A 20832-nucleotide genomic window follows, 5' to 3' on the forward strand; every position below is an offset into this window, starting at 1 on the left:
ACTTAGTCCTTCACATTTATGGTATTTCCTAGTGCATTTAAGCTTTTCTTTCCTTCTGTTCTGTTGGTTCATCTCCTGGATTGCTTTGCTGTTGTTCTCCCTTTGGAGTTTTAGCATTTTATTTAAGTGAATGGATTGAAGAGGTCTTGAATAGACAAGACTGTCACCTGTGCTGAAAGATGGTGGATGTCCTGAAAAGTTCCACTGAATTTTGTAGGGATTTTTTTCTACTCAACTTTGGTTTATGGCAGCTACTTGCTCTTCTACTCCTGTCATAACTTCATTGAAGCAGCAAAACATTTACTTGAGTAAATATGTTTTACGCTGCTCTACCCACCAGTGATTGTCTACCAGCTGGTTTTACAGGTGCATCAACTTTCCAAAGTTCAAAGTACAAGGCTACACTGATGACATGGGACAAACATTGCATAATACAGTGAGTAACGTGTAGATGCAGCGTTCAAAGCCTGGAGAGCACCACAGGTACAGTAAGCTACAGTACTATAGCTGGTTTCTATATTGTGTTTGTGAATTTTACATTTGCACAGGCTGAATTCAGGAAATGGGGAAGATCAGATAATATGGAATGGTATGTTAGATATTATGACACAGTGTGTTAGACATTATGAGACTGTGTTAGGTATTAAGGCACTTAAGGCACTAATATGCTCTGAAATATTAAACAAAGTCTTGGGGAGTGAATTAGTTATTATTGTACAGTACGTTCTGTAATAAAGAGGACCTTCTGTTGGGTATTATAGGAAAGTGTGGTAAGTAATAAAGGACAGTGTGTTGGGTATTATAGGACAGTGTGTTGGCTATTATAGGACAGTCTGTTAAGTAATACAGGACAGTGTGTTGGGTATTATAGGACAGTCTGTTAAGTAATACAGGACAGACTGTTAAGTAATACAGGACAGTGTGTTGGGTATTATAGGACAGTCTGTTAAGTAATAAAAGACAGTGTGTTGGGTATTATAGGATAGTGTGTTAAGTAATAAAGGACAGAGTGTTTGGTATTGTGGAGCACTATGTTTAGTAATAAAGGACAGAGTGTTTGGTATTGTGGAACACTATGTTTAGTAATAAGGGACAGTGTGTTTGGTATTGTGGAGCACTATGTTTAGTAATAAAGGACAGAGTGTTTGGTGTTGTGGAGCACTATGTTTAGTAATAAAGGACAGAGTGTTTGGTATTGTGGAGCACTATGTTTAGTAATAAAGGACAGAGTGCTTGGTGTTGTGGAACACTATGTTTAGTAATAAAGGACAGAGTGTTTGGTATTGTGGAGCACTATGTTTAGTAATAAAGGACAGAGTGTTTGGTGTTGTGGAACACTATGTTTAGTAAAAAAGGACAGAGTGTTTGGTGTTGTGGAGCACTATGTTTAGTAATAAAGGACAGAGTGTTTGGTGTTGTGGAGCACTATGTTTAGTAATAAAGGACAGAGTGTTTGGTATTGTGGAGCACTATGTTTAGTAATAAAGGACAGAGTGTTTGGTATTGTGGAGCACTATGTTTAGTAATAAAGGACAGAGTGCTTGGTGTTGTGGAACACTATGTTTAGTAATAAAGGACAGAGTGTTTGGTATTGTGAAGCACTATGTTTAGTAATAAAGGACAGAGTGTTTGGTGTTGTGGAACACTATGTTTAGTAAAAAAGGACAGAGTGTTTGGTGTTGTGGAGCACTATGTTTAGTAATAAAGGACAGAGTGTTTGGTGTTGTGGAGCACTATATTTAGTAATAAAGGACAGAGTGTTTGGTATTGTGGAGCACTATGTTTAGTAATAAAGGACAGAGTGTTTGGTATTGTGGAGCACTATGTTTAGTAATAAAGGACAGAGTGCTTGGTGTTGTGGAACACTATGTTTAGTAATAAAGGACAGAGTGTTTGGTATTGTGAAGCACTATGTTTAGTAATAAAGGACAGAGTGTTTGGTGTTGTGGAACACTATGTTTAGTAAAAAAGGACAGAGTGTTTGGTGTTGTGGAGCACTATGTTTAGTAATAAAGGACAGAGTGTTTGGTGTTGTGGAGCACTATATTTAGTAATAAAGGACAGAGTGTTTGGTATTGTGGAGCACTATGTTTAGTAATAATGGACAGAGTGTTTGGTATTGTGGAACACTATGTTTAGTAATAAAGGACAGAGAGTTTGGTGTTGTGGAGCACTATATTTAGTAATAAAGGACAGAGTGTATGGTATTGTGGAGCAGTATGTTTAGTAATAAAGGACAGAGTGTTTGGTATTGTGGAGCACTATGTTTAGTAATAAAGGACAGAGTGTTTGGTATTATGGAGCACTATGTTTAGTAATAAAGGACAGAGTGTTTGGTATTGTGGAGCACTATGTTTAGTAATAAAGGACAGAGTGTTTGGTGTTGTGGAGCACTATGTTTAGTAATAAAGGACAGAGTGTTTGGTATTATGGAGCACTATGCTTAGTAATAAAGGACAGTGTGTTTGGTATTATGGAGCACTATATTTAGTAATAAAGGACAGAGTGTTTGGTATTGTGAAGCACTATGTTTAGTAATAAAGGACAGAGTGTTTGGTGTTGTGGAACACTATGTTTAGTAATAAAGGACAGAGTGTTTGGTGTTGTGGAACACTATGTTTAGTAATAAAGGACAGAGTGTTTGGTATTGTGGAGCACTATGTTTAGTAATAAAGGACAGAGTGTTTGGTATTGTGGAGCACTATGTTTAGTAATAAAGGACAGAGTGTTTGGTGTTGTGGAGCACTATGTTTAGTAATAAAGGACAGAGTGTTTGGTATTGTGAAGCACTATGTTTACTAATAAAGGACAGAGTGTTTGGTGTTGTGGAACACTATGTTTACTAATAAAGGACAGAGTGTTTGGTATTGTGAAGCACTATGTTTAGTAATAAAGGACAGAGAGTTTGGTATTATGGAACACTATGTTTAGTAATAAAGGACAGAGTGTTTGGTATTGTGGAGCACTATGTTTAGTAATAAAGGACAGAGTGTTTGGTATTGTGGAGCACTATGTTTAGTAATAAAGGACAGAGTGTTTGGTGTTGTGGAGCACTATGTTTAGTAATAAAGGACAGAGTGTTTGGTATTGTGAAGCACTATGTTTACTAATAAAGGACAGAGTGTTTGGTATTGTGAAGCACTATGTTTAGTAATAAAGGACAGAGTGTTTGGTATTGTGAAGCACTATGTTTAGTAATAAAGGACAGAGTGTTTGGTGTTGTGGAACACTATGTTTAGTAATAAAGGACAGAGTGTTTGGTGTTGTGGAACACTATGTTTAGTAATAAAGGACAGAGTGTTTGGTATTGTGGAACACTATGTTTAGTAATAAAGGACAGAGTGTTTGGTGTTGTGGAACACTATGTTTAGTAATAAAGGACAGAGTGTTTGGTATTGTGGAGCACTATGTTTAGTAATAAAGGACAGAGTGTTTGGTGTTGTGGAGCACTATGTTTAGTAATAAAGGACAGAGTGTTTGGTGTTGTGGAGCACTATGTTTAGTAATAAAGGACAGAGTGTTTGTATTGGGAAGCACTATGTTTAGTAATAAAGGACAGAGTGTTTGTATTGGGAAGCACTATGTTTAGTAATAAAGGACAGAGTGTTTGGTGTTGTGGAGCACTATGTTTAGTAATAAAGGACAGAGTGTTTGTATTGGGAAGCACTATGTTTAGTAATAAAGGACAGAGTGTTTGGTATTATGGAACAGGGTGTTATATATAATGAAACAATGTTTTGTGCATTATAGGACACTGTGTTAGGCATTATGGGACAGTGTGTTATGTATTATGGGACAGTGTTACAGGACAATGTGGTAAATATTATAACAGGCTCGACCTTAGGGGTCATTTAGTTGGTCGATGCCCCACCAGTCACTCCATGCCCCACTAAACCCATTACTTCTAATACATGCTTCTATAGTGACAGGCAACAAGAGTTTCTTAAGGTGCCTCCATAATACAAACAGCCTAGAATACATTATATGGCACAGTGTTTGTGTGTAAGCACTTAATGGCAGTTTTGACTGGAAATTAAATAAATAAAGTTCTGACTTCTGCCCAGTACTGTATGTGTCCCTACACTAAATCAGCTGTTTATTGTAATTCAGTCAGCTCATTTAAACGATTTCTCTTCATGCGCGTAAAAGGAATCCACCAGGAAGAATCAGCTTGGAGTATTTGGGTCATTCTATAGAGTTGTCCATTATTGTGTCCCTAGCTTTTACAGATATATTACACTTTAAGAAACACGTTAGAGTTACAATGGATTTATATTTTAAAACAAAGCAATAAGTTATTTTAACAATTACACCTTCTTCAGCCTCAATTTACCAATATTGGGTATCTATATACGACTATGAAATATATGAATTAAATGGCATAAAGAAACAAAGGACAAATAAATATTATAAAATATATAATGAAGGTTGTGGTGTCACCGGTGTTACTGTATAACATAAAATCTCTCATTTTCAAATGAAATTCGCACTGATGACATCACTTGGCTTCCTTTCACCTAAAGATCTATGAAGAAAAGCACGTGGTCAGTCCGCGGTGTCTTTTCAGTTATCAGAGATTTTCTCCTTTAGCTCATGATTTCATATGAAGCTTTAAGCTGAAGTCACTGGTGTGACCGACTTTATTCTTAGCTGGCTGTGAAAAAATAGACCACAAATGGATTAAAACTGCATACTTGAATGGTTTTTCCATGATCGACAACATGTGGCTCGATGCTCTGTACCAGCGTAAAATGCGTTTTCCACTAAAAACGTCTCTGGTGTAACTGTCATTGGTACATTCATGGCATTTGACAGACGCTCTTATCCAGAGCGACTTACAGTTTGATCATTTTACACAAGTAGGCGAAGGTAGTGTTAGGAATCTTGCCCAAGGACTCGGGGATGGTAACAAATGTGTAACACCAATGACGGCTGGTAACGCCAGTGACAGTGGAGAGACGGAACAGTGGACGTTTCTGTAAAATGACAGATTCACGAGTTTGATAAAGTGCCCCCATAATTCCTAGCATGCGGTCTGAGCCCAGCTCCACCCCCTCTGTGTGTATCAGACTGTCGCTTTAAAGCGCGCGCTCAGCGGGGAGGAGGGTCTAGACTGCTCTTTGGTTTCTCCTCGCCTCCTCGCGCTCCGTTGCAGAGCTCGTTGAGTCCCCGCGCGTCTCTGTCCGTCCCTTTCTTCATTCATTCCCCCGCAGCTCTTTCCCTTCTGTCCCTCTGTCTCTCCTCGCTGACCCCTGCTCTCTCTGCCTTGTCCAGCATGGCCTCGGTCGGGCAGTGCGCGCTGGCGGAGGAGCAGCTGCGCGTCCTGGAGGAGAACTTCACCAAAGTGACCAAACACCCGGACCAGGTCACCCTGGTGCTGATCGCGGCTGAGGCCGGGCTGACCGAGGAGGAGACAGCGGTAAGTGTGTGTGTGTGTGTGTGTGTGTGTGCGTGAATGGACACTGCTTTGAAGTGCGCTCGCGCTCCTGATTAACTTCAGAATAGCTGTGTTAAAGGGGAACTCCACCAAGTTTTCATAAGTTCTACATAGTTCAATGATTGAGATGTAAACAAAGTCTTTTGGTGATTTCGTGTGAAATGCTCTGTTTTAGAGACACTTAGTGGGCCAGAATTGTTCACAGTGGTGGTGATAGGAACCAGACGGCTGAAGAGTTTAACGCCTCTGAAAGCTCCATCTTAGAAATTGAAGCCCCTATGTTGCCTAAGGGCAACAAACATTCTCCTCACTTTACAATAACATTATGCATTTTTAAGGGCGCTGACAGGGTTAACAATAAAGGTCAGAGTTCGAGTAAGTCAGTAAAAAAGCTTATTCAGTGTCATTTTTCCGTTATGTGAAATATGTTTGTTGCCTAGAAGCAACAATGTGCGACAGTGGAACGGATTCAGCCAGTCACAAGCCAGATCTCACCACTTCAGGGAATACAGCTCTATATCGTTAGTCCCATTGTCACACGATGTTGCCACAAGGCAACATACTCCAAAATAACCCCTGGACATATTATTATTTAAAAAAATGATTTGAATTCAATAATCAGGTCAATTTTATGCAAGAAAATTGAATCGGATATCATTTTTTAATTGCTCGGATAATGTGTGCAGTAGAGGGTTAACACAAGAAATGGTTATAAATACATGATGTCTGTTGAGGCATTGTTTTATGAAAGTTTTGCAGCAATCTTTTGTCTTAAAACACATTTTTAAAAATATATTCATGGCGGAGAGATACATTTAAATGCTCAGAAGACTCGTGGAGGTTGACTGGTGGTTTGGGTAGTAAATGAAATCATTATATTTGCTCTGTAAACATTGCAACTCCTGGTTCCCATCACTACCATTGTAAAGAAACCCAGGTCAGCAAGTTTTCCTACAATGAAGCGTTTCAAACCGACCCACCCTGAATGACTTTGTGAACATCTTGATGATTGAACTATGCAGAGGTTTTGAGAAATTGGTTGAATTCCCTTGTAATGTTTGATGCTGATTGACCTCAAAGGCTAGATACATTATGCAATGTATGAACGTTGCCATAAATCTTTGAGTTTAATGGTATGTTAGGGGATGCAATGCATTTCCCACATAAAACTACATGTCCATGCATGTTTTTTTCAGTAGAGGATGGTTCTATACTAAATGGCTACCGTTAAACTCCTGCATTAGCCCTCCGGTTTCAGTCCAACTGCCATAAGCTGCCATAATTAACTGAAATAATTAAAACATTTAAAAAAATATATATGTTTTTTAGCCGTTCGCTTCAAAGGAGCCATTTCTGCCTGTGTTATAACAGTTTGTCCTACCCATTTAGAGGCCCTACCGAGCCTCTAAGCCTACCGATCATTACTACAGTGTAGTAACTTGTGTTGTTAGTGTTAGTTCAGGCTTATCTGTTGAGCATCTGTTGACTCAGCTTAATAGTGTGGTGCCAGCTGGGAAGAAGAACCAGAGGACGCCGTTATTTCTGCTCAGTGAAATGCTCTTTTATTGAACATAGCTGAAAGGGCCACTGAGAAACAGCCAGATTAGCAGGGAGCATCATTTTTATCCATACAGCTTCTCTTATTACCCACAGACTATAAAACACAGTCAACACAGACACAGTGACAACATAAACAACAACCACAGCAACAACAAGTGTATGGCGTTATGTGTGACACAGCTTTGGATACCACCACTGATGACGTCATTTAGGCCATCGAAATATCCTGCTTATTCCTTTAATGCTGGAAACATTTCTGAAACCGAGATTCAGGCTATTCATTGCATTATATTCATGGTTATTAGGTACAGATAGTTCCCATCATGATACAGTGATACTATTTGTCTGTTCAAATATAAGTTAGCTTACTTTTATGGATAAATGTTTATGCTGCAGAGCTTTATAAAGTTTGAACAGCTCGATTCCCTTTGAGTGTCAATATTTCCGTTGTGTTGTGAGTGACTCTGCTGCGTTTCTGAGGTTGCATGCATTTCCTGCATTTGTTACGTGTATGTGAGTTTACTGCTGACGTAGCCGTTTCGATAAAAGCGCTTTCAGCATTTGCAGCTTGGTACTGTTATTTGTAGCTTGCTGGGTCTTCTCAGCCACCATATTTCAAAGCAGTAGCGATCTCTCATGTGGACGTTTAGGCCAATCAAATGTCCTACCGGTATTTTTTAATGCTGATAGCATTCGCTCATATGGATACTTAGGCTATCAAAATGTCCTACCTACAGTTTTAAGTGAGGATCTACCTACAAGTATGAGCTACGATAGCACGATCCATCAGAAATTCGTCAGAAGTACGAACAGCCAGTGAAAGCAGGCTGTTTTTGGCATCTCATCACTGTAGAGCATCAAAAACATGTAGTCTGTGCTTCAGGGTTGCTTAAAAAGTAGATAACTGCTAAAAAAAAAAGTAGTTAAAAAGTAGTTAACTACTAAAAGTAGTTAAAACACATATTTAGGATGTGTATGTGAGATTCTATAATCAGTACTTTGCTGCTTTGGGAGCAGTAGTAGTAAAAGTGGTGCGTAATCCGGATTCGCTGCAATTCGTGTAAACACAATAGTGTGTTTCCATTAGCTCTGAGCAAGAGATTAAAACTGAGCCTCAAGTTTGTAAAAACACTTCTGAGAATAAAATAAAAACAGTCCTTAATACAGAACATCTTGTTTTGTTTTAGTTCATTTTTATTGTATACATTTGAACTGTAGTTATATATACAGTGTGCAGATAGAAGGCCTTGTAGAGGTCCTGCTTTCATATCACAGTTGTTTTTCCTTTGAGGAAAAAAGTATGCTCAAGTTTGGCAACATGACGATATTTATCATTGTCCTGAAAAATTACATCACAATATGTCACAACATGCTTTTCTGAGTGTATAGTTGACATCATCGGTACATAAAAACACTTCCCAACTGCACATTTTATTACAGAGAGAGCATATGTAGTCCTACTGTATTGGATCTAGAGCAGCACAATGTGTGAAATGTTGACTATGTCATTATATTCATAGTTACTGATAGTGTATTTTTAAATGTGGCACTACTGCATCTTTTCCAGTTTTTCAGGCGTCGGAAAAAATGTATATCATGACAAATCATGTACCGTCAAAACGTGCTTAATTATTGTGATATTACGTTTCTGCCATATCGCCCAGCTCTATGCTAGAATATCATTCATTAGTTAACTCTATGGCTGTTTCTTGCTATAAGCAGTAAAACCAGCCTTGTGGGCGTGTATGTCTGTTTGCTTGCTTGGTAAGAAGAAAGAACCCAAATGTTCAGCGAATAGTCAGCTGGTATGGTTCTGTCATGGTTTGTTGCTCCTGCCAGGCATAAATGAAGATGAGTCATCATTCAAGTGACTGCACTGTATTTGCATACATGTTATCTATCTGGTAAATGTGTTTACTGCATTGTACATCTTTCAAAAATGATATCCGCCTCAAACAAATGTGCAAGCTACATGCAAATCTGAGCAAAGTTTTTCAATATTTGTTTTTCCATTTATTCAGTATGTCAAAATGTGCTGAGAAAGGGGGAGACAGACACACTGATTCTGATTACCATCAATTCTAATGGCATCTGTGCTGCTTCCATACTCCTGATTCCATCTGAAATAGGTGTGTTAAAGTTAGAAGAGTGACAGTTCATCAGCTGATGACTGACTTCATTAAAAAGCATTAAAAAGATTCAGATCAGAATCAGAATCAGAATCCTTTATTGATCCCAGAGGGAAATTGCAGATGAAGTGGAATTTTCCATATTTTTACCCTATTTAATGCCCTAAAGATCATTCTATATTGAACCATTATCTTTACTAAAGAACCATTGAAGAACCGTCTATTTTAAGTGTGGGTTCAGTATAGAACCATTTCATGCTTACGTGGCTGTTTGCATAGTGAAGTAGTTCTTCAGATCATTCCATAATTCTTCTATTCTTACAAGCTCGATATCGTAACAACAGCTGAACTCATTTTGATGTTATATAGAACTATTTTCAAAAGGCTTCTATATAGAACACAGAACTATTTCACCATGCCATGACCCATTTAAGCATGAAATCATGCAATATATAAATAAATGATTCAAATATTCCATACAGGGCCGTGCAAAGGTGTCAGCGTAGCCAAGTGTCTATAGAACATTTGAATTGTAATGTGCATTTTTAACAATTAAATGCTTTTAACAATGAAATACTATCCAGATAAATGGCTTTGCATGTCTAAGACTGTATACCTGCATACATACGTATGAACATTTGAACACCCCCAGTGTAAATACGTGAACGCATCTCCTACAGAGGCCAACCTAAAAGCTTTCTGCTAGTTTTACTGCACAGTTTCTATTGTTTAATGTAATGGAGAAATATAACGTGTAATCAAAAAGGTGCCATGATTTTTGCATAGACTACATTTTATATTTTATTTTCTAACGGTATCTTTAGTGCAGCAAATGTACAGTAACTGTGCCGTAAATGGTCCACAGCTGTGTTCTCTGTAAATCGGCGTCCCATCTTTTACATAAGACTGTATGTAGTGTGCACTATGGAGGCTTTCACAGTGAGTCACCTGGATGTGTAGGTGAGGCAGCCGCACCTTCTCATTTGTTTGAGTGGACATGTTCTAACACCATTGTGTCAGCCTGAATGGAAAGAAGACTCCTGTAAGCCATACATCAGTCTAGATCAGTGTTTCCCACCTCAGGTCCCGAAGACCACCTGAACTGCTCAGGTTGGTGTTACTGAGTTACATCAGGTAATGATCAAGTCCTTCTGGAGCTGAATCAGGTGCAAAATTAAAAGAAAAAACGCTTTAGTTGGATTCACTTATGGGTAAGGAGCTAAGCCTTTACTAAGGGGGTCTGCCAGGCATACTACCCCAGGATGATGCTTTTTAATGGCCTCAAAATGTCTATCTTTTAAAGCAGCAATAGGTAGAAAATTGATTAAAAATGGCTATTAGGTCAAGCTGGCACACAGAAGATAGGACTGAAAGACTTTATATCGCAATTGCAAAGAGCTGCAATTGTTTCTATAGCCTACACTCTTAAAAAAAGATGGTTCCTCCAAGTTCTTAAAAGCTTGGTTCTTTAGTAAAGACAACCATTCTATATAGAACTATGAACCCTCTATGGGCCATTTGCATGCTTAAATGGCTCTTTGCATGGTAAAATGGTTCTTCAGATTGATGGGAAATGTGTTGGTTCAATATAGCACCAAAATGGGTTGTGACATCACAACCAGAACTTACTGGCAGCTTGGTCATTCAGGAGTCAACCAAAAAAGGTGGACATTCTGGTCTTCTTGGCCTGAAAAATCAGGCCTGAATCTCAATTTATTAAAAAATAATCGCAATATAAGTTGGAAAAAATCACAATTAGATATTTTCCCCAAATCGTTCAGCCCTAAGAAGAGCTGTTTCTTCATAGAGTATTAAACGCAGATGCTTTATGACCAACATCCGTCTACCTACACAGACCTCAGATCAAACAAAGGTATTAAAGCAATGCTATCTCCTCTCTGCACGTCCTGTACATGTTGTTCAAATATACAGATTATAGATTGGTGCATGATTTTGTTGTAAAGCTGTGCTTACATGTTTAATAGTTTAGGTGACGTGCTTATAGTGACATTTGATATCACAAAAATTATATTTTCTCTGGGTCCCAGTGGAGTCTAATCGTTGGCACTGTCATCAATAGATCGGGAGTTTGATCCCCAGTAATGATACGGGCATCCGAGTCCAAGAGAGCAGAATTGGCCTCGCTCTCTGGGTGGGTAGGATGGCTCCCTCTCCCCCATTGCTCAGCACAATGCTAGGCAGCACAGACATCTGTTAGCTGACATAACAGTACTAGTGGTTAGTGCTCTCCTCCAAGCCTGTTCAGCTGTCCAATGATGTTGTGACAGTGGCAGTTCAAAAGGATGTAGTGGCTTCATATGACTTCATATGACATATGGGGAAGCTTGTGTTTGCCTTCGCCCTCCGAGTGCTGGTGTTATGATGTGATTGGGCGGTGCTAACTAGTGGGTGGAATTGGATATCACTACATCGGTGAGAAAAATAAAGAGTTATTTTTATGTAATCTCACAAATGAGGATATATTAAGGGAACGTTTCTAGAAATTCAGTATTCATTTTAACTGAAAGCCTAATACTCCCTCGCTACAGCTCCCCCCTCTAAAAATGGCCTAGCTACACCCCTGGGTGGACCACAGGAGTGGAGTTGAGAAACGCCGGAGTAGATGATGTGTTGTGGAGAAAGTGTGTCATGGTCTGAATGTCTGTCCCAAACAGATGTTGTAGTCTAGACAGATGCACTGTGTGGACAGTCTGACCTGGCGACCTGGTTATGTGAGCACATAAACAACACTAGCCTGAGGAGCAATAACACACAGCTACAGTTAAGAGAGGGCAATATGACAACATCCCTACTGTGATAAATCACATCATGGGTACGTCGCGAACACTGAAAGACCGCATGTATCACAAAAAAGGCCTAAAATGTCTTGTCATTGGGTGTCAGCCCATTATGACATCATCCTATCTGATTCATTTATTTCTACACCTTTTACAAAATTCTATCCCACCTTCCGTAGTTATTGTTGCTATGCCTGTCAAACTTCCAGTTCAGGCTACCAGCTAGCATCCATAACACGTCAGCTAACAGGCTAAAATGTTCAGAAGTACACTTTTTAAGGGTTCCTTCATTCTATTTAGATCTATGGGTTCTATATAGATTTCATGCTTAAGTGGTTCTTCGCATGGTGAAATGGTTCTTTAAATTGACAGAATGAGATGTGCATGGTTCTGTATAGAACCTGTTTGAAAAGGGTTCTATGTAGCACTAACAAATGTTCTTCTATTGTTACAATATAATAATATATTATAATATTGTTAGCTATATATAGTTATTATAGCTGTATTATAGCTATGTTCTATATATATATATATATATATATATATATATATATATATATGGCTCAAGTGTCATGGCATATTTTTGCGACGTACCCCCCTGTATAAACAAAAATACAAGTATAACGTAGTACAGACAAGGCCAATCTCATGGGTCCTTTCTCACTTTACACACAGAATTTAACACATTTGTATCTATCCACCTATTTAGCCTACAGCAGTTTAGCCCCACCCACTCACACTGAAGTTATAAGTAGTGTTTCTGGATTGCTTTTTTAGTAGCAGGACATTCTATCAGGATGTCATTTACATAAAGGTGTAGCAACAAAATCAGCCTTTCATGCATAAAACCCCACAGATGTTATAATTACAGGGAAGAAAATAAAAGGTAAGAGTAGGTAATGGGTGAACTTCATGATTGGCTATGTCACATAAAACACTGAAACCCCAGTCCAGTATGTATTACGTGAGGTGATTTCCAAGGCAAATACAACCCTGAAAAAGTGACTTTGAATAATAAGCTCCTACCTGCCCTGGGCACTTCATTTGAATGCTAAGAGCATTTGAGAGCTAAGGGCAGGACATCAGATCCAAATATGCCCAAAGCATATACAAACAAACGTGACCTTTCAAAGACATCAGAAATATTTGTCTTTCTCACCCACAAACCGGTCAATCCTGCTTACATTTCTTAATAGAAAAAGCATTGTTATTGTGTGCGGGTAAGGTTAAGAATGGGTGGAGTCCAAGAGACAAACCTCTGACCTCATCCCAGGCTAATTCACTCCCACTGACAAGTGCAGGCAGTGGTGTCAGTAAGGGTTGGGGTGTATTTATCATGTGCCATAGAGGAGGATGAGCTGCCCCAGGTCATGTAATCTTGCTGGGATATAAAAAGGTAAAACAGTCGATGGGGTCAGTAAAGGTCATACATTTAGATTAGAGATCAGCACTCTTTGTCTAACCAGAAGTGATTCTAGAGGGTTACAGGTGTGACGGCATTCTTTTAAGACTTATTAGGTGAAGCATAGTATGAAAATGCTGATTTGCATAAAAAACTGGACACACCTAGTATTAGAAGAGTTAATCTTTTTCCTGTGGGCTATTTTGCACTTTTAAAATAGCATAATGACAAGAAATGTAACAAGTTTACTTACATTTGTAGGCTTGTTACTTCCCAAAGTACATGTTTCAGTAACTACATGAACTTCAGTGCAAACTAAGTTATTCCTAGATTAAAGATGTGTGTAATAAAAGTGTGGGTGGGTCATTTCTCAAGCAGATTCATGAAGGCCCACCTGGAATGCAAAAAAATACGCATAGCAGCATATGAAAGAGTTTGAAGACCCCTGGTTAAATTTTGTTTTGTTAATTTTCTAAATGAAAATACGATAACATGTCCTCTAAATGGAAACACACTTAAATATGCCATTTTTTTCTGCTAATTTTAGTGCACAATTTCAATTTATTTGCTAACAAAGTATCAGAGAAACAGATGTACTACAGTCTGTAACTGTAGAACTACAAAGTGCAGCTATACAGTAAGTGGAGCTGATAAAATGGACAGTAAGCATAGAAACAAGGAGGTGGTCAATGTTATACCTGATCGGTGAACATTTGGGCAACCACACTATTTCGCTTGAGTCTCAATGGACGCTCTTTAATAGCTCTTAAAAATGTGATGTGAACTTCAGAAGCTTTTTCTAAGTCAATGACTATATCTGTAGAAATCTGTGGAAAGAGAGTGCACCTGCTCAGTGTTTCCCATTGAACTGATAAAACCTCCTGCTTGGAAATGTGTACATATGGACGTGAGGATAGCCAATCGAAATGGAACCAGCTTGGTTGTAGCCAGCTTAGATTACTATAGATATAGTGTATAGCAGTGGTATCTACACTGGTCCTCAGGGAACCCCAGATGGTCCACATTTTGCTCTATCTCTGCGTGGTGATTTGGGTTGGAGCAAATATGTGGACTGTCTGAGGGTCCCCAAGGACTGGTTTGAGAACCACTAGTTTATAATAGACTATAAGTAAAGTAGTAAATGCATATGAGGGTGTATGTGTGGGTGGAGCACCTGAGGCTGAGACAATAGCGGCACTCCAAAAAAGTTGTTATTGTTTTGCAAACAAATTCATACTTACAGTACTGTGCACCCTTTCATTTATGGAAGCCTCAACAGCTATATATAATATTAAAAACTGTCAATATTTAAAGTGTCCAAACTCTTTTTGTTACAGCTTCCATTCTTTTTAAGAGGCTCATTTTCAGTTGTTCAATGAAATCTGCAAAAAAGTTTCGTCTTCGAGTTTGGTCGCATTTTCTGCTTGTCACGATCTAATTAATAGATCAAATAATGTTGAGGCTTTTGCCATTCGGCGTTTCTTGACAGCTACACATCGTTTCAGACCCATAGTGTTAAGGATGGACTGTGGATTCTTTCAGATCTGAAGCAAGAGTGGAGCTTGAATTTCTCCTCTCTCAAAGATAAAAGCTTTAAGTGGTGTGTGTAAGACGTCTGGCTTGCAAGACTTGTGTCACCCCGATAAGCAGTTCTCAGCAGCAAGAGTGGGCTTAGCATACAGTCATATGCAAAAGTTTAGGACACCCCTGCTCAAATGACATGTTTTGTTGATTTTCGAAGTGAACACAAATGAATACGTCCTCTACAGAGTGAACAGTACTTAAGTACTGTAAGTATGAAGATGAAAGCTTTAAGTACTGTTTATCTGAAGAATGAGAGTTTTGGTGGTCTACCAGGTTTCGGAGTTCCTTCTGTTAATAACTTTTTGGAATTGCAGTTTTTTTCACTTGTTTTCATTTGACATTCCTTATGTCTCCTTAGAAATGTCTCTAGTTGCTTTAGATGATGGTGAGAAAGGAAGGAAGGCAGCTGAGGTGGGTTTGGGTAGCTGCTTATGTGGATGTTTCTGTCTGTTTGAAGGGGAACAGTGTCAGTGAGTCCTTTGTTAGGAGGTGTAGTGAAGAAGACTGGAAATATGAAAGAGTTAAAGTGGCAGTGGAGTGCATGAACACAAAGAGCTGACACATGAAATACTGTTGGAGGCTGAATTGCCAGTTTGACTGGAAATTGAATAAATGAAAGGCTGGTTTCTGACTTTTACACAGTACTGCAGGTATCAGCTACATCGTTTAGATTCAATGGTAAGGAATGGTAAGGTTCACCGATTGTCATTGGTGCACCAGTATAAACGAAGCGATTGCCCTGATTAAAAAAAAAGTCCAAATGAGTCACAGATTATCACGGAGAAAGAAGAGCTACACATTCCACAGAATTGCTACAATTCCTACAATTTGAATGTTTGGCAACACTTCTGATTCTTCAAGAAAGACGGACAATTTGACAAGATGCATGCAATTTGCAAAATATGCCAGTATCCAGGCAGCATAACTAACTTAAGCACCACTGCTTTCTACTTGGTGCAAAGCACATCTGTCTGCTGGCAGTAGTTATGGCACATTGCACTGTGCTTCACTGTTAAACCTGAGAATCCTTCAGTTGTTTGACAGTTAAATGTGAGGTGTAATAAAGGGTAACTGGAAACAGAGAACAGGCAAGAAGGACTGGTTTAAGGCCTAGTTTTATTTTCTCTGTTGTCAGAGACTTTTCTGCTCTACAAAGCACTTGCAAAAGTTGGCCAAAACACTTGCCTGTTTGTGAAAGAGCCAAGTGTTTTTAGGAGTTAAAGAGGAACAGCATAAATAGAGCTAGAGACACTGATCAGGCATAACATTATGACCACCTCCTTGTTTCTACGCTCATTGTCCATTTTATCTTACTGTATAGCTGCACTTTGTAGTTCTACAGTTACAGACTGTAGTCCATCTGTTTCTCTGATACTTTGTTAGCCCCCTTTTACCCTGTTCTTCAGTGGTCAGGACCCCAATGGACCCTCACAGAGCAGGTAAAATTTGGGTGGTGGATCATTCTCAGCACTGCAGTGACACTGACCACTGTGGTGGTGGTGTGTTACTGTGTATTGTGCTGGTATGAGTGGATCAGACACAGCAGTGCTGCTGGAGTTTTTAAACACCTCAGTGTCACTGCTGGACTGAGAATAGTCCACCAACCAACAATATCCAGCCAACAGAGTCCTGTGGGCAACGTCCTGATGAAGGATTAGAGGATGACCAACACAAACTGTGCAGCAGCAGATGAGCTGTCGTCTCTGACTTTAGATCTACAAGGTGGACTGACGAGGTAGGAGTGTCTAATAGAGTGGACAGTGAGTGGACACAGTGTTTAAAAACTCTAAACTATTACATTGAATTGCATAGCATCATAATCTTTAGCATTACACCTCATAGTATTGAATCGCATTGTGTTGGAGCTAATTGTGTCGAATCACATTGCATTCAGTCTGGGTGAATCATATTGCATTAGTAATTGCTTCATATGTCTCTTTAAGGTATCGGCTCGTTGGCATTGCATTGAAATCGAAGCATTTGAGCAGAAGCTTGTGGATCAAAATGTCCACTATATGAAAAGCATATGTTCATTTCACTGGTGCTGTATAATAGCATTGGTATGGATATGAAAGCCAAAAATGTGCTTAAAATTGAATCAGTGGTTCTATCGCTCTTAACTTTGATCCCCACAACAGGAAACTTGAAACAGGCCTTAGATCAGCATCCAAAAACACAGTCAAAACAATGCAATGGCATTTAAATCTTCCTTGTGGTCAATCCTCCTCTTCCTGACAAACAGCAAAGCTTCTTCTTCACCCTCTAGGCAGTAAAGTCACAGTTACCCCAGAGGAGCTTTTATTCTCTCACTCTTTTTTTAGAGGTGGTTTCTTGCGTAAAAATCCTCTTTTCCCAAAAGAGGCGTCGAGTGTCGAAGATTTAGTAAGCTTCAGCATGGGCTGTGGCCACTAGACCTCAGACTCACTCATTGTGCAACTGTCAGCTTGGTTGGAATGACGGCTGAAGACATTTATAACATCTGAAATCCCTTATCATGAGGCTGCACTCACCCTAGACACACTACTATGGTGTACAAAATCAATTCCACGAAAGTTGTGACAGTAGACAGCAGTAATGATTTATATATATATATATATATATATATATATATATATATGTGTGTGTGTGTGTGTGTGTGTGTGTGTGTGTGTGTGCTAATTCTAAATTTCATGCCTGCAACAAGTTCTAAAAAAAGTTTACCACTGTGTTAGATCACATTTCCTGTTGAGTAATGATTTGGGAACTGACCAGGCCAGTCATTGTTGTGAAACTGTCATTTTTTCCCATTCTTGCTTGATGTAACACTTCAGCTGCTCAACAGCCCTTCGTCTCTTTTGTTTTCTATGATGCTTTAAAATGTGCCAAACTTTTTCAGTGGGAGGTCTTGCTGAAACAAGCAGGGACGTCCGTGAAAAAGACGTCTAGATGGCAGCATATGTACCCCTCACATTAATGGGGCTCTCACAACAAGTAGGATGGTGCTTTTCCTCTTTGGCCTGGAGAACACATCATCCATCATTTCTAAAAAAAAAGACCACATCACATGTTTCTGCTTTGTATCAGTCCGTTTTAGAAGAGCTTTAGCCCAGAGAAGTCGGTGGTGTTTCTGGATCTTGTTGATAAATGGCTTCTGCTTAGTGCAGTAGAGGTTTAACATGCAGTTTTAGGAGGAGCATCAAACTGTGTTTACTGACAAGGGTTTTCCAAATTGCTCATGAGCCAGTGTGGTTATATTCTTCAGAGAAGCAATCACACGATACTACCAAAGCTAGGAGGGTGAAGGCTAGCACAGGCTTCCTCCGAGATCTGTGAAATCAACCACCGCTTCTTTTCGAACTGCTGCTCATGCAATGTCATGGGACAGCCGAACGTGCTTGGAGGAAAGCGCCAAGTGATGGGGGTGAGGGGGGGGCATTCTACCCACCCAGAGAGCGCGAGGCCAATTGTGCTCTCTTGGACTCCCGGCTACAGATGGCTGTAACATCACCAGGGATCGATGCGCGATCTCCTGATGATACGCCCAATGCTTAGACGATTGCGCCACTCGGGAGCAGCAAGTCAGTTTTTAATGCAATGGTGTCAGACGGATCAAAGGTCATGGGCATTCAGTATTTGTTTTCATCCTTGCCCTTTATGCACAGAGATTCCTCCAGATTCTCTGAAACTAATAATGTTATGCACCGTAGATGATGAAATCACTAAATTCCTTGCAATTTTGCTTTGAGAAATATTGTTCCTGAACTGTTGGACTATTCGCTTGAGTGGTTTTTCCCGAAGTGACAACCCAGCCTTTCATGAATGCTTAATATACAATTAGCCATGACAGCGTCACTGATGACCTATTCACATATTTAAATGTTCCCAATCATACATTGCTCCTGTCCCAACTTTTTTGGAATGTGTTGCATCAAATTTAGAATTAGCATATATTTACAAAAATCAATAAAGCAGATAAAATATTACATATCTCTTTCTAACACTTTTAATTAAATCCTTGTAAAGGACAGTTTACAAATCATTGCTTTCTGTTTTTATTTGAGTTTTGTCTACTGTCCCAAAAAGGATGGCACAGTAGGAGCTGGATTTGTAATATTATTTGCTTTGACAGTTTCAGTGCAATACCCATTTGTGGTCAGTCCAGGCTGTGAAATCTCAATTATCAGCAGCGCTAAAAAAGCATAATTCTGTATTGATCTATACCACACTTGTGCTGGTTAGGAGTATTTTAGCCACCCATCCATCCATTCATCCATCCATCCATTCATTCATTTATTGATTCAGGACATATCCGAACTGAACCTGATGCATTACCTGAAAACATGATATCTTGATTATGGCTGAAAGTTATCAGTCATATTTGGTATTTCAATTTGAAATGTTACAGTTACACTCTACAGCTAATTCCCATCATGATACAGTGATATTATTTATCTTTTTGAATAAAAGTTAACTTACTTTTACCCATGGATGTTTAAGTTGAATAGAATTAAGATTTTGAATTTTTGAGCATCCGTTGTGGTGTTTCTGAACTTGCACGAGCTTTTTAGTATTTGCAGAGCTTTTGTTAAATGTTGCACTGTGTAAAATGTTGCGAGAACCAGACTGAGAAGTTTGAACCCAAGCCACACATATTTGAGAAATGATGTCTGAACCTGACTGAATCTGACATGAGCCATCGGGTCTCGTCAGGTTTGGACTAATATCATTCTAAATTCTTCATTCTAGAGTAGGGGTGCACAGCTCTGGTACTGGAGAGCTGGTGTCCAGCAAAATTTGGAAGTTACCCTTTACTAACACTCCCACTAAACCTGGCAATTAACAGATAAGTGTTGTGAGGTGTGTTTGTGTAAGTAAATCACCAAACTGTGACCACTGGCCCTCCAGCACCAGAGCTGTGCATCCATCCCTGTTCTAGAGGCTTGTCTGCATTACTGGTATAGTATTTTAAAGGCTAGTGATGGCAGATATTACCAAAAAATTCCAATGTAAATCTTACATTTGTGTGTTTTCTCTCTCTCTCTTTCTCTGTAGAAATGGTTTAGGATGCGTAACGCTCAGTGGAGGCAAGCGGAGGGGCTGCCTGCTGAACTGGGATCAGTGAAAGACTGAAGAAAGAAAAATGAAAACTTCTCATGGCTCTCCCCCTCTCTCTGATTCTCTGTCTCTACTCATAAGCACATCCCTTCCACTTTTCATCTTGATCTGTGATTTGTCTCTTCTTTCTTTCATCAGTCCATTTTTCCATCCAGTTTCCTCATTCTTACACTCGTTCAGTTTATCCTCCCAGAATAAATCTCCTCTTTCTCTCACTCTTGACGATCTTTTGGTTGATTAATGTTAGGTTTTAGTTTTCTGTCCTTATTCTTCACTCTGCGTCTAAGCTCTGTTCATGGGCTAAATGTGAAATGTCTACTATATTTTATTGTGAATATAATATAATCATGTTTATATAAATAAACTGTATATATGTATACCTAAAGTTGTCCCATGAGGATGTTTGATCTGGCCCCCCAGAGAGTTACCCTAAGCCCACCCTCTCACCCCACGAGAGAGCAAACATTTTTACTGAACATATTTTTAAGAGAATATATCACTGTTGTCATCTCCAACATTAACTTTACAGGAGAAGGAGAAAACATACTTTCCTTTTAATGTAAGTCAATGGAACCAGACATCTTTCCAAGTAATTTTGGGTCATTTTTGTCGGTCCATTCATCACGAAATTTACGAACAATGTAAAGAACCCTGGGTATTTTCAAATAATGCCAAAAACTGAAAAATGCTGAAAAATCTGTGATATGTAACTTATTAAAGTCTTAGTTTCCTTTTAAATATGTATTATAACAATATAACTATTATAACAATGTTCTAAAATATATTTTTAAAAGCTTGATTTGAGATGTACCTCCTTTCTTTGTAAAC

At 39.0% G+C, this 20832-nt stretch overlaps 1 protein-coding gene across 3 annotated transcripts; it reads left to right on the forward strand.

The window, feature by feature from the left end:
- The first annotated feature begins 416 nt into the window (after positions 1-416).
- Positions 417-20389, forward strand: hopx (HOP homeobox). 3 transcript variants are annotated; one of them, XM_017709751.1, is made up of 3 exons: positions 417-483; positions 5275-5419; positions 19942-20389. In XM_017709751.1, exons 1-3 carry the CDS (start codon positions 452-454, stop codon positions 20017-20019), a joined length of 255 nt encoding a protein of 84 aa, XP_017565240.1. In that variant the 5' UTR covers positions 417-451; the 3' UTR covers positions 20020-20389. The 3 variants fall into 3 exon arrangements, with proteins under 3 accessions (XP_017565240.1, XP_017565241.1, XP_037400403.1); XM_017709752.2 differs by lacking the exon at positions 417-483 and adding an exon at positions 567-589; XM_037544506.1 differs by lacking the exon at positions 417-483 and adding an exon at positions 5114-5181.
- Positions 20390-20832: the final 443 nt, after the last annotated feature.

Source organism: Pygocentrus nattereri, chromosome 14 (genome assembly GCF_015220715.1).
Source record: "Pygocentrus nattereri isolate fPygNat1 chromosome 14, fPygNat1.pri, whole genome shotgun sequence".
Taxonomy (NCBI): domain Eukaryota; kingdom Metazoa; phylum Chordata; class Actinopteri; order Characiformes; family Serrasalmidae; genus Pygocentrus; species Pygocentrus nattereri.

What these genes read in the sequence shown, in the direction of transcription:
- hopx (XM_017709751.1), top strand. Translation starts at nt 452, where the DNA reads ATGCAGCGTTCAAAGCCTGGAGAGCACCACAG. An exon ending in AAGCCTGGAGAGCACCACAG is followed by an intron (nt 484 to 5,274) that starts GTACAGTAAGCT and finishes TGCCTTGTCCAG; the next exon opens with CATGGCCTCGGTCGGGCAGT. An exon ending in TGACCGAGGAGGAGACAGCG is followed by an intron (nt 5,420 to 19,941) that starts GTAAGTGTGTGT and finishes CTTTCTCTGTAG; the next exon opens with AAATGGTTTAGGATGCGTAA.